The sequence below is a fragment of the Papio anubis genome, chromosome 17, assembly GCF_008728515.1.
Source record: "Papio anubis isolate 15944 chromosome 17, Panubis1.0, whole genome shotgun sequence".
NCBI lineage: Eukaryota > Metazoa > Chordata > Mammalia > Primates > Cercopithecidae > Papio > Papio anubis.
This window is the reverse complement of record NC_044992.1, coordinates 30,916,184-30,930,340: the sequence shown is the minus strand read 5'-3', so window position 1 is coordinate 30,930,340 and position 14,157 is coordinate 30,916,184. Positions and strand designations below refer to the sequence as shown.

The 14,157-nt window shown below is 42.7% G+C and overlaps 1 protein-coding gene across 1 annotated transcript in view; it reads right to left on the bottom strand.

Moving 5' to 3' along the window:
* PPM1D (protein phosphatase, Mg2+/Mn2+ dependent 1D) overlaps positions 1–12,406 on the bottom strand; it is a 69,344-nt gene extending 56,938 nt beyond the window's left edge. The window contains exon 1 of the mRNA XM_031657489.1: positions 11,700–12,406. Coding sequence (XP_031513349.1) covers positions 11,700–12,171 — 472 coding nt within the window. The 5' untranslated portion in view covers positions 12,172–12,406. The remainder of the gene's footprint in view (positions 1–11,699) is intronic.
* Positions 12,407–14,157: the final 1,751 nt, after the last annotated feature.

The following is a 14,157-nucleotide window of genomic DNA, read 5'->3' as shown; positions in this document are numbered from 1 at the left end:
AAAATGATAGGAGGACTTAATTGTGAAAGCAGAGCTGTATACCTCTTAGAAGAGAACACAATAGCATCTTTAAAAACATAAGATATTAAGAAAATGATTAATAAAATTACATAAGTTTAAGGTCTTCTGTTCATTAATAAACATCACAAAGTGAAGAGACACACTAAAAACTGGAAGATACCTGCTACGTCTGTAACGAAGAATTAGTATCCAAAATACATAAACAATTATGGGCCAGGCGCGGTAGCTCACGCCTATAATCCCAGCATTTTGGGAGGCCGAGGCAGTTGGATCACTTGAGGCCAGGAGTTCGAGACCAGCCTGGCCAACATGGTGAAACCCCATTTCTACAAAAAACACAAAAATTAGTCAGGCATTGTAGCACATGCCTGTAATCCCAACTACTCAAATGGCTGAGGCAGGAGGATCACTTGAAACTGGGAGGCAGAGCCAAGATCGCCACTGCACTCCAGCCTGGGTGACAGAGCAAGATCCTATCTCAAACAAACAAACAAAAAAAAAAAACTCAAAAAACAAAACAAAAAACCCCCACAAAATACATAAAGAAATTTTCTACAAATCAGCAAGAAAACAATTCAATGTTAACATGGGCAAAAAAATTAAAAAGTATTTCATAAAAAGAAAACATGGCCAGGCATGGTGGCTTACACCTGTAATGTCAGCACTTTAGGAGGTCGAGGTGTGCAGATCACTTGAGGTCAGGAGTTCGAGACTAGCCTGGCCAACATGGTGAAACCCTGACTCTACTAAAAATAGAAAAATTAGCTGGGGTGGCAGTGCATGCCTGTAATCCCAGCTACTTGGGAGGCTGAGGCAGGAGGATCACATGAACCTGGGAGGCAGAGGTTGCAGTGAGCTGAGATCGAGGCACTGCACTCCAGCCTGGGCAACAGGGAAACAGAGTGAGACTCCTCAAAAAATAAAAAGGTGCTCAATCTTATGAATAATCAAAGAAATGATAATCAAAACCACAATAAGATACAATTTCACCACCATAAAATGCAGACCACTTCAAGTATCGGCAAGAAGGTGAAAGAATGATACTCTCCTACACTTCTTCAGGGGAATAAACAGGTATAAACACTTTGGAAGGCAATTTGGCAATATCTAGTGAGGTCCAAGATATACATACCCCATGACCCAGCAATTGTTCCCCTAGTACACTAGAGCAGGGTCAGCAAACCTTTTCTATAAAAGACTAGAGAAATATTTTTGGCTTTGCAAAACATATGGTATCTGTCACAACTATTCAACTCTGCTGTTGAAGTGTGAAAGCAGTTAGACATTGTATAAACAAATGATCTTGGCAGTGCTCCAATAAAAAAAAAATTATCTACCAAAATTGGTGGTAGCCCAACGTGGCCTGTAGGCTTTAGTTTGCCAAACTTGGACTCTCAGAGAACCCCTCAGATATTTGAACAACAACCAAAGACATGTACAGAAATATTCCAAACATCATTGTTTTTAATTATAAATAGTTGTAAAACTAAATATCCTTCAAGGATACAATGGATGAGCACAATATTGGTATATTTATACTATCCGTAAGTGAAAATGAACGAACTAGAGCTACGTGTGTCAACATGAAGAAATCACATACGATACTGAACCAAAAAAGAAAGACCCAGAAGAATAGAGTTGTACCTCCTTATCCCAGGGGCATATGTTCCAAAACCCACAAAGGATACCTGAAACTTTGGATAGTACCAAACCCTATATATACTATGTTTTTTCCTATACATACATACATATCTTTTTCTTTTTTTTTTTTTTTTGAGACGGAGTCTCACTCTGTTGCCAGGCTGGAGTGCAGTGGTGCGATCTCAGCTCACTGCAATCTCTACCTCCTGGGTTCAAGCAATTCCCCTGCCTCAGCCTCCAGAGTAGCTGGGACTATAGGCGCGCACCACCATGCCCAGCTAGTTTTTTGTATTTTAGTACAGACAGTATTTTACCATGTTGGCCAGAATGGTCTTGATCTCCTGACTTCATGATCCACCCACCTCTGCCTCCCAAAGTGCTGGGATTACAGGCGTGAGCTACTGTGCCCGGCTCCTATACGTACATATCTATGATAAAATGCAATTTATAAATTAGGCAAAGTAAGAGGTTAACAACATTAATAAAATAAAACAAATATAACAATGTGCCAGCATTACTACTCTTGCTCTTTGGGTCCATTATTAAGTAAAATAAGGGTCACTTGAACATAAACACTGCAATACCATAAGAGTTGATCTGATAACCAACACCCAAGATGGCTACTAAGTGACTAACAAGCTACTAACAAGTAGGCAGCATATACAGCGTAGATATGCTGGACGAAGAAATGATTAACATCCAGGGCTGACACAGTGGGATGGCACAAGATTTCATCATGCTACTCCCAACAGCACACAAGTTAAACTTATGAATTGTTTATTTCTAGAATTTTGTATTTAATATTTCAACACTGAACAAGGTTAACAAACTGCAGAAAGTGAAACCACATAAGGGGTGACGATACTGTACATATAGTAAGATGTCATATATAAGTTATAAAAACTATGCAGGCTGGGCACGGTGGCTCACGCCTGTATCCTGTAATCCCAGAACTCTGGGAGGCCAAGGCGGGTAGATCACAAGGTCAGGGGTTCGAGACCAGCCTGGCCAATACAGTGAAACCCCATCTCTATTAAATATACAAAAAATTAGCTGGGCGTGGTGGTGCGCGCCTGTAATCCAGCTACTGGGGAGGCTGAGGTAGGAGAATCACTTGAATCCAGGAGGCAGAGGTTGCGGTGAGCTGAGATCACGCCATTGCACTCCAGCCTGGGAGACACAGCAAGACTCCGTCTTAAAAAACAAACAAACAAAATACAAAATGTACTGTATATTGGTTAAAGATATACATAATAAAATTATAAAGAAAATAGTGAGGATGATAAACACTGAATATAGAAGCAGTTGCCTCTCATGGAGACTGAAAAAGATGTAATACAAAACAGAGAGAAGGGGCTTTAACTATATTGGTAATGTTTTATTATTTTATTTATTTATTTATTTATTTATTTATTTAAGACAGAATCTCGCTCTGTTGCCAGGCTGGAGTGCAGTGGCGCAATCTCAGCTCACTGCAACCTCTGCCTCCCAGGTTTAAGCAATTCTCCTGCTTCAGTCTCCCAAGTAGCTGGGACTACAGGCGTGTGCCACCACATCCAGCTAATTTTTTGTATTTTTAGTAGAGACTGGGTTTCATCATGTTCTTGACCTCATGATCCGCCTGCCTCAGCCTCCCAAAGTGTTGGGATTACAGCAGTGAGCCACCATGCCCGGCCTGGTAATGTTTTATTTTTTAAGCTGAGTTATGGATGGGTGTTTATTATATCATTTTACACCTTTTTGAATATTTCATAATATAAAGATTCAAAGAAATCTAGTTTTACCTGCATAATATAGAAACTAATTAGAATTTAAATTGCTTCTTTTTTCTCTAAGTGATATCAATTCTGGAGACTACCTAATACGGATCAAAAGTAATGACTGATGAAAAAATAAATTTGAACTTGATAAGTTAATATGGCACACAACTCTTTCAGAACGTGTAATTTATGAGAAGGTGAAGATCCTTAACAGTGAAAAAATGGGAACAACCAACCTAAAACAAGATAAACGTTTAAAATTCTATGGTTTAAGAGGTTTCTCCAAATTCAATTATTTCTCTCTCCTCACTTTGGTTTCTTTCCATTTTAAATTAAAGTAATGCCAAATCTAGAACCAACAATTTAGGTTAAGACTAACTTCTTCATGATTCCCTGGGTCATACTCTTTTAAAATGAATGCTCTAAATCTTCAGTCCAAGTTAACAAATGAAACTTTTGTATTTCATCTTCCTTTACAAATACTGTGGCTAATTCCCTGTAATCACACCAGAGATCACACTTCTCTTATTTCAACAGAATGTCATCTTTCTATTGACTCTCTGGGTAAGACTAGGATACACAGCTAAAAACTGCACTTCGTTCACCATCTTCATTAAACTATCAAAAGAAGGGACAAGGAAAACATTATTTCCAATAAGTAAACCTAAAAAAGCCTATACAAACTTTAAAACTTATTTCTGCCAGGCACGGTGGCTCACACCTGTAATCCCAGCCCCTTGGGAGGCTGAGGCGAGTGGATCACCTGAGGTCGGGAGTTCAAGACCAGCCTGACCAACATGGAGAAACCCCGTCTCTACTAAAAATACAAAATTAGCCGAGTGTGGTGGCGCATGCATGTAATCCCAGTTACTCGGGAGGCTGAAACAGAAGAATCACTTGAACCCGGGAGGCGGAGGTTACAGTGGGCCGAGATCGCGCCATTGCACTCCGGCCTGGGCAACAAGAGCGAAACTCCATCTCAAAAACAAAACAAAACAAAAAAACTTATTTCTACTTTTTTCTTGAGACAGAGTCTCGCTCTGTCACCCAGGTTAGAGTGCAGTGGTGCGACCTCAGCTCACGGCCAACTCCACCTCCCAGGTTCACACCATTCTCCTGCCTCGACCTCCCGAGTAGCTGGGACTACAGGCACCCACCACCATGCCTGGCTAATTTTTTGTATTTTTAGTAGAGACGGGATTTCACCGGGTTAGCCTGGATGGTCTTGATCTCCTGACCTCGTGATCCGCCCACCTTGGCCTCCCAAGGGGCTTGGGATTACAGGCGTGAGCCACCGTGACTGGCCAAAAAAACTTATTTCTTAGAAGGCAAGCATAATAAAAGGGCAGTAAACATACATATGTGAATAAACATAAATTAGGCATAACCTAAAACTTATGATCATGAATAAAGATAAAAGAAAAATAATGACTTTTTAGTAAAGAATATATTCAGGCCTGGATGTGGTGGCTTATGCCTGTAATAACAGCATTTTGGGGCCGGGCGCGGTGGCTCAAGCCTATAATCCCAGCACTTTGGGAGGCCGAGACGGGTGGATCACGAGGTCAGGAGATCGAGACCATCCTGGCTAACACGGTGAAACCCCGTTTCTACTAAAAAATACAAAACACTAGCCGTGCGAGGTGGCGGGCGCCTGTAGTCCTAGCTACTCGGGAGGCTGAGGCAGGAGAATGGCATGAACCCGGGAGGCGGAGCTTGCAGTGAGCTGAGATCCGGCCACTGCACTCCAGCCTGGGCGACAGAGCAAGACTCCATCTCAAAACATAAATAAATAAATAAAAATAACAGCATTTTGGGAGGCCAAGCTGGGAAGACCTCTTGAACCCAGGGTAAGGAACCAGCCTGGGCAATACGGCAAGACCCTGTCTCTATTAAAAAAAAAAAAAAATTAGCTGGGCGCATGCCTGTAGTCTCAGCTACTTCAGAGGCAGGAGGATTCCTCAAGTCAAGGAAGTCAAGGCTGCAGGGACCTTTGATCATGCCATTACACTCCAGCCTGGGCAACAGAGCAAGACCCTATCACCAAAAAAAATAATAATTATTATATATATATATTCATATTCTTTCATTCCATACTGTATTTACCAAATCGCTACCTCAAGACAAAAATAAGCCATTTTTAAAATTTGAAAGACAGAGAGGTCAAGTTTAACACTAACCAAATAATTCAAGAAGGGCTCAGTAACATAGAAAAGGTATAATTTTAAAATGTAAGATAGTCCACATTCATTAGAATGCTTTTTCTTTTTTAATGGAAAAGTTAACAAGTATTAGAATATGGGGAAATCGGAACCTTTATACATTGCTGGTAGGAATGTAAAATGGTACAGCTGCTATGTAAACAGTTTGGCAAGTCCTTAAAATGTTAAACATAGGGGCTGGGCAGGGTGGCTCACGCCTGTAATCCCAGCACTTTGGGAGGCTGAGGTGGGTGGACCATGAGGTCAGTAGATCGAGACCATCCTGACTAACATGGGGAAACCCCGTATCTACTAAAAAAAAAATACAAAAAATTAGCCAGGTGTGGTGGCAGGTGCCTGAGGTCCCAGCTACTCAGGAGGCTGAGGCAGGAGAATGGTGTGAACCTGGGAGGCAGAGCTTGCAGTGAGCCGAGATTGTGCCATTGCACTCCAGCCTGGGCAACAAAGTGAGACTCCGTCTCAAAAAAAAAAAAAAAGTTAAACACAGAATTACCATATGATCCAGCAATTCCACTTATAGGTTCATAAACAAAAGAACTGAAAAACTGGGATGCAAACAAATGCTTATACACCAATGTTCACAGCAGCACTAGTCACAATAGCCAAAAAGTGGAAACAACCCAAATGTCCATCAACAGAAAACTGGATAAACAAAATGTGGCATGCACACATCTATATGATGGCATATTATTCAGCCTTAAAAAGGAAAGAAATTGACTCATGGTACAACATGGATGAGCTCTAAAGATACTCTAAGTAAAATAAGTCAGACACAAAAGAACACTTTTCTACTTAAATGGAGTATTGGAATAGTCAAATTCATAGCAGTACAAAGTAGAATGGGGAGTTTACCAGAGCTGGGAAAGGGTCCACAATGAGATATTATTTAATGGGCACAGAGTTTCTATTTGGGCTGATGAAGAAGTTTGAAAATTAATAGTGGTGATGGTAGTACAACATTATGAATACACTTAATGCCACTAAATTATATATCTAAAAATGGCTAAAATGGTATAAATTTTATTTATGTATTTATTTTTGAGACAGAGTCTCGCTTCTTCTCCCAGGCTGGAGTGCAATGGCATGATTTCACCTCACTGCAACCTCTGCCTTCCGGGTTCAAATGATTCTCCCACCTCAGCCTCCCCGGTAGCTGGGATTACAGGCACACGCCACCACGTGCGGCTAATTTTTTTGTATTTTTAATAGAGACGGGGTTTCACCATGTTGGCCAGGCTGGTCTCAAACTTCTGACCTCGGGTGATCAGCCCGCCTTGGCCTCCCAAAGTGCTGGGATTACAGGCGTGAGCCACCACGCCCAACTTGGTATAAATTTTATGTTATCTGTATTTTAGCACAATTTTTTAAAGGGAGAAATTTTAATTTAAAAAAAGAAGAAAGTCCATTTGTTTGTTTACACTCAACAGAAATTCAACTAAACTCAACTAGTTGTTGAGCAGTTACTTTGGGCAAGGTATTATGTGGTCAATCCTAAAACGATTAAAGATGAGTAAGGCAGTATCTCTGGCCCCAAAGACCTCAAGATTTAGCTGACAGGCAGATACTATAGCAGACTAGAATCTCCCAGTGGTCTGTGTAATCTTTATAGGGATTCTATAAGGCCAAAACTATTTTCACAATAATTATAAGAGTTTATTTGCCCTTTTCACTGTGCTGACACTTGTACTGATGGTAGAAAGCAATGGCTGGTAAACTGCTGGTGCCTTGGCAGGAGTCAAGGCAGTGGCACCAAACTGAGCTATTAGTCACTGCATTCTTCACAGCTACCTATTTACAGTCCAAAAAAAGCAAGCTAATTTCACTTAAGAATATTCCTGGCCAGGGGTGGTGGCTCGCGCCTGTGGGAGGCCGAGGCAGATGGATGACTTGAGGTCAAGAGTTCGAGACCAGCCTGGCCAACATGGTGAAACCCCGTCTTTACTGAAAAAAAAAAAAAAACAAAACAAAACACAAAAATTAGCCGGGTATGATGGCACACGCCTCCAAGTCCCAGCTACTTGGAGGCTGAGGCACGAGAATCGCTTGAACCTTAGAGGCAGGGGTTGCAGTGAGCTGAAATTGTGCCACAGCACTCCTGCCTGGGTGACATAGTGAGACTGTCTCAAAAAAACAAAAATTAAAATTAAAAAAAGAATATCCTTGATGACACAACAAAAATTAATTTTATTAATTCTCAACCCATGAATATCTACTTTTTTTTCTGTTGCCCAGGCTGAGTGCACAGGCTCCATCATGGTTCACTGTAACCCAACTTCCCAGGCTCAGGCGATCCTTCCATCTCTGCCTCCTGAGTAGCAGAGACTACAGGCACATGCTATCATGCTAGGCTCATTTTTTATTTTTATAGCAACAGTGTCTTACCATGTACATCTTTTTAATATTCTACATGACAAAAAGGAGACTATATAAAAACAGGCTTTTGTTACATACTACAGGAAAAGCACCTGTGATTGATTGTCTGAGTCATGTAATGAATAAGCCACACTATTCATCGACCATCATCTTTACTTGAGAGACTGTGTTAATAAAACTTGGGCATTTGGTGTACATCTTCAACATGAACAAAGTGAGTTTTTCACTTCAAGAAAAACTGACAGTATTTGTTGTCAACGATACATTTCTAATTGTTGCTTGAAAAATACATTTTGGAAAATGTGTATCCACAACAGTGAACTAGATAGCTTCCCAATATTTAAAGACTTTTCTGATGAGATCAGTGATATTAACAAACATGATTTTCTTTGATATTGTATAATGAAATGTGTTACTATTCAGAGGATGTTCTTAACTGAGTGAACCTTTACTTTCCAAGTAGCTAATGCACTATGTCACAAAAATCACACATGGATGAGATTTATTCAAAGTACAAAACAGACCAATGAATCTTAATGTATTAAGTATGAAATTCATTACTAAGGTTTCAAATTCCAATTCAACTAACTTTAAGAAACTACTTTTCTTCCACCTTTCTCTGGGGGAAAAAAAAAGCTACTATTTTAGTGCAGAATATCCACAATTATCTGAAAAGACTAATACAGTATTTCTCCTTTTTCCTACTACATATGTGTGTGGGGCTGCTTTTTCTTTAGACACTTCAACCAAATAGCACAAGAGATTGAGTGCAGAAGTGGATATAATTCAGCTTTTTTTTTTTTTTTTTGAGACAGTGTCTCACTCCGTTACCCAGGCTGGAGTGCAGTGGCACGATCCCAGCTCAAAGTAACCTCCGTCTCCCGGGTTCAAGCAATTCTCTCTGCCTCAGGGTTCCGAGTAACTAAGATCACAGGGATGCACCACCACACCTGGCTAATTTCTGTATTTTTAGTAGAGACAGGGTTTCACCATGTTGGCCAGGCTGGTCTCAAACTTCTGACCTCAGGTGACTTGCCTGCCTTGGTGTCCCAAAGTGCTGGGATTACAAGCGTGAGCCACCTCGCCCAGACATTCAGCTGTCTTCTATTAAGCTAGACATTAAAAGAGGTTTGCAAAAATGTAAAACAATCCCACTCCTCCCACCACTATTTCTTATTTGGGGAAAAAAAGTGGCATTTCTTTAAAACATATAAAAATATAAGTTTGTTTTTAAAGAAATATTTTTAAATTGTCTAAGTTTAAATTTCTCATGTAGTAAATATTGGAAGATGTAGCCCACATAAACAAAAACTCTTTAGAGTACTCAATAAGAGTATAAAGGGTTCTGAGAGCAAAAAGTTTGAGAACTACTACTACAATCCAATGAGCACTACAAAGTAGAAAAAACGGTGCTCGATTCCAAAAGAAAGAAGTCTTCACAGAAGAAAACATACTGACTGGGAATTTACATGATGGATATATTTTTGTTCGAGTTTCCCTTGTTGGGGGGTCGGGGTGAGAGAGGCACAATCCAAGAAAATGGAAATGGAATATTTCGATGTGCCCTGAAAAAGGATGAGTAGAGACTAATGTAATGGAAATTCGTGTAACAGATATAATTTACTAGAGAGGCTGAATCTGTACAGGAAAGGGGTTGGCCTGCAGATTACAAACTACAGTTTATTTTCTAGAAAATGTGGAGCCATCCAAGAATTTGTACTGAAAAAAAAAATTTAAACCTTCATTTCCTTTGTCAAGACTCCCAAAATAATTAGCATACTTTTTTTTTTTCTTCAAGTTTTGAGGACGAAGTCTGAGGTCTAGCTGTGTTACAAAACAAACTTTAACATTTTTCTGGAGTATAAGGCTCCAAACTTTATGCATCATAAGAGTGAAAGCTTAATTCGAAAAGTCTGTGTATGTAAAACTAAACCATATATATTTACATTTAACAGCATGGTCCCTGCTTTATTAAAAAATGCTGCTGAAGGTCCGGCAGGGTGGCTCACGCCTGTAATTCCAGCACTTTCGGAGACCGAGGAGGGAGGATCCCTTGAGCCCAGGATCGCTTGTTGCCCAGCCTGGGCAACAAAGTGAGACCGCCCACACCAATTCCCCGCCCCCGCCTGTCTCTTAAAAAAAAAAAAATTTAAATACTAATGTAACGGAGTTTATATCTTAAAGACTTTTTATCCTTAAAGTTCAAACATGGCAAATTCATGTTACTCCAAGTACACTGCAAAAAAAACAGAACTCTAAATAGTTCTTTGTGTCTAGTCTTCCTCTCTTGTGCTGCTGTCGACTTCTCGTTGCCCTGCAGTCAATGATATGACATATTCCTACAATACCTACAGCGCTTTCAGTTCTACGGTGCCTACACAAAAACAAAATACATTCATAAAGAGGGGCCCCTGGGATGGATGGGAAACGCCTCCAACAAGCCTAGTGGTTGGTCTTTGAGTCAATCAACTAATTCTTGGCAGAAAGCCAAGCAAATGGAAAACAGACTTTGAAACCGGCTAAATCTACAACTCTATGACAATACCTTTCTAAAAATGTTCTGTATTTGCTAAATCTAACTCTTTTCTCTATGTCTCTATCCCTCTGCTGAAAATAAAGCAACTTTATTATGCTGCCATAAACAAGGTTTTTTTCCCCACCACTGGAGAGTATTGTCTTCTTTGCTCTAACAAAGATGCATGCCATTTATTCACTGCAACAGATAAGCAATTATAATCCTGTAAGATTATTCTGTATATGTCGGGCACAGAAATCCTGCCTGCTCTACAAACATTTAAAACTTAGATGAAACTACAACTCCACCGAAATTTTTAGACATTTAAGACCTTTATTTCCTTCTAGCATACAGTAATTCCTTGCCTTTTCCTATTTTGATGGGCATTTACAATTTATAAGTACTATTTAAACTAGGCACTGTTGAAAACTACCTAAAAGCAATCAGCTAAGGCAATCTGCAAAAAGAAAGCCCAAGCACAATTTAACGCACACCCTTAACATGGGGCCAGTTTAAGAGGTAACAACACGTTCCGCGTTTTTATTTTTCATAAGCAGTACACGTTTATAATCCTAAAAACATCTCACCATCATTACAACGGAATTCCTTCCAAAACTTTAAGATGCCGGATGGTTACATTTCAGCCCTTCTAAACTAGCTTACGCTTTACTCCAGCAACCAACCCCAGCAATCCCGGGTCAATCTGGAGAACTGACACCACCGGTAGGCGGCAACCGAGAGGGACAAGACTTTCAGGAGCAGAATTATGACAGATTCTCTAAGGAAACACTACAATTTTTCCTTCGCCTGGCCCAGGTGCAACACCGATTTATCTTTTGGCCAAAATCTGGCGCCAGGTTTCAAACACGTTTTCATTGGTTGCCACCACAGTGAAGCAGGGAAGGGAGAGGGCTGCTTCCCATTGATCCTTGGAGGATGGAAATAAAGCAAGAAGAGGTTGCAGGGAGACAGCAATCCTATCTTCCCCAAGGCCAATTGGTTTGCCCGGACCTCCACCCAGCAAAGCGCTATTTCACCGTTTGGTAACTTCCATCAATGTACACTTTGGTTGCGCTCTGGGTGCCGGGGGCCCACGCGGGGCTAGTGCCATAAAAGCCCTGAACTGCCTGAAAAAGGGGCGGGCGCCAAACAAGCCAGGGAACGTACCCAGTTTCTTCCACATGGCGAGGTGACAAGCGAGAAAGCCTTTGCGGATGGCAGCGCAAACCTTAGCCGGCTCGGATGAGGTGAAACCCTTCTGCTTCTTGATAAAACCCCACAAGTGCTCCCGGGCAAACTGTGCCGCCTCCCGCCCGCCGTGCCCGTCGCACACGGCGAAAAAGGCCACGGAGGAACGGCGGCGGCAGCAGCGGCTGGGTGCAGGCGAGGCCCCGGCGTCCGGGGGAGGGTCGCGAGCCTCTCGGGCTGCCACCGCTGGGCCTTTCCCCGAGACTTCGCCGCCGGCAGGGGCGGGCGGCGACGGCCGCAGAGACAACGGCTGAGACAGCGACCGCCGCGGCGAGGGCTTTTCTTCAGCCGTCGGTTCAGGCTCCACAACGATCTGAGTAACGTCCTCCATGTACTTCCTCCCGCCCTGGTCGGAGAAGACGCTCACTCCCAGCGAGTACAGCCCCGCCATGGCCGGCTGGCCGGGATCCCGCCGGTCCCACGCAGCCCGCCGAATCCGGCGGCGGGAGACACACTAGGCGCTCGCCGGCCAACTATTGTTTATCTTCGACGACGCCGAGAGAGGGGAGGGGGCGGTCCCGGAGAGGGGGGGGGCGCGCGATGTCTGGACTTGTCCGCGAGAGCTGGGCCGGAGCGCCGGAGAGAGCGAAGCCAAGCAGTTGCGCCTGCGCACTGTGCTTCCCCCGCCCGCCCGCGCCCACCACACAAATCAGGCGTTCTCCCCCGCTGACGTCACCCGGCTCTCTGAGCCCGACCAATCCGGAGTCGAGTGGAGCGAGCCCGCCCTCCGTCCCCGCCTTCGCTCCCGCCCGCGACAGCCGCGCTCCCTCCTCCCGCTGCTGGCCCTGGGCCCGCGCACCTACCAATTTGCTTCACCCACGCCGCGGGCTTTTTCGCCCTCCGGGTTGTCGGCGGTTGCTGATCCTTTTCCGAGCGGCTTGGTCTGTGTAGGCTTTTGGCTCAGTCCAGGGTTCTTAATGCGGCCTGCTGGCTTTGGCGTCCCGCTGCTCCCTTTGCCGGGAAGGTGGTGTGGACTCGGGCCCCCAGCGAGTGGAGAATGAAAGGAGAAGAGTTCACCCTCCTCCTGAGCGAAATGGCGGGAAACCTCCCTTCCGAGGGGCGATTGTGAGCTGGCCGGAACAAGTGCGGCACCCTTAAACTGGATCTGGGTGGGACGTATCCGACTGGGAATGGAGGAGGGAGGCAGTCCAGTTCTGTTTTTAAAAAGCATTTGGGAAATTTCCACCGTCAGCTGCACAGTCTCGGTTCACGTAACTAGGTATTGTCAGAGACGAAAGAGGGCTGTATTCTAACTAATTCTTAGCAGATCTTTTCAGCTTTTGTTAAAGGTAGTGCTTGTTCCGACCAGGTCTGGATACAGCATTTTATTCCTGCGGTATCACTTCAAGTTATCACTTGAAAATAACTGACAAAACCTGCCAAGAGCCCTAGTGCTCTAACGGTTTGGTGATCGTCCCGTCTCTTCACCGAGTCGGTCACAATCCCAACGCTAAAACCTTTGCACTGATTTTCACGGAATTAAGCCGCAGAGCGAGGAATACACTAGTATTTGCTCAGTAGCATACGTTTTGTAGTTGAATCGCTTTAAAGTTCACTTCTCCCGTTTTTGGCCACTTCATCATCAATCTGTACTTTACAACCTTTGAGAACTTCAAATGGCCTGAAAACAGTATGGAAACGGGAATGGGGGGAATGTACATACAGTTGGCACAAGAAATACAAATAGAAAAGATCTTTATACCAATAAAAATATAAATAAGAAAAAGCAGCTCAAGAAAATGTAGAAAATCTGAATAGATCAACTAAATAAAAATAAATATAATCGAAGATATTCATTACCCTAAAAAGCACTAGACCAGATGGTTCCAGGGCATGGAAACGCTTGAAAAAGAAAAAAATCCCAGCTTGTTTGGAGACGTGATCATAACCCTGTTAATAAAACCTAAGTGTTATGAACACTAAAAGGAAACCTACGGACCCTGTTTTGTAACGATGAATACAAAAATCCTAAATGAAATATTAGCATTGTAATAAATCCATATCACAAGACCTGCAACAAGAATGGTTTGTGTAGCTCTATATTATTCATCTTAACCGTTCACCACGTTTGACCCAAGAGATTACCAAAAGATAATTCCATCATGCTTTATAATCCTTTCCACTTCAATCACAACCAATGGGATCTGCGTCATCCCTTTATTGCTCTGGTATCTCCATGCTACTCTACTTCAGCCACTCTGATTCCATATCCCACTCTTCACCAAACATCCTAACCGTTTCACTTCACACTTTGGATTTCAACATCTGCCATCAGCCACTTCCCCTTTATTCTTAGCCTCTTCTGTAAGTGTTCCCATCAACTTCCCATTCCAACTGAAACCCGGTTTATCACTTAGCAAAACTACCTCCCTTGCAA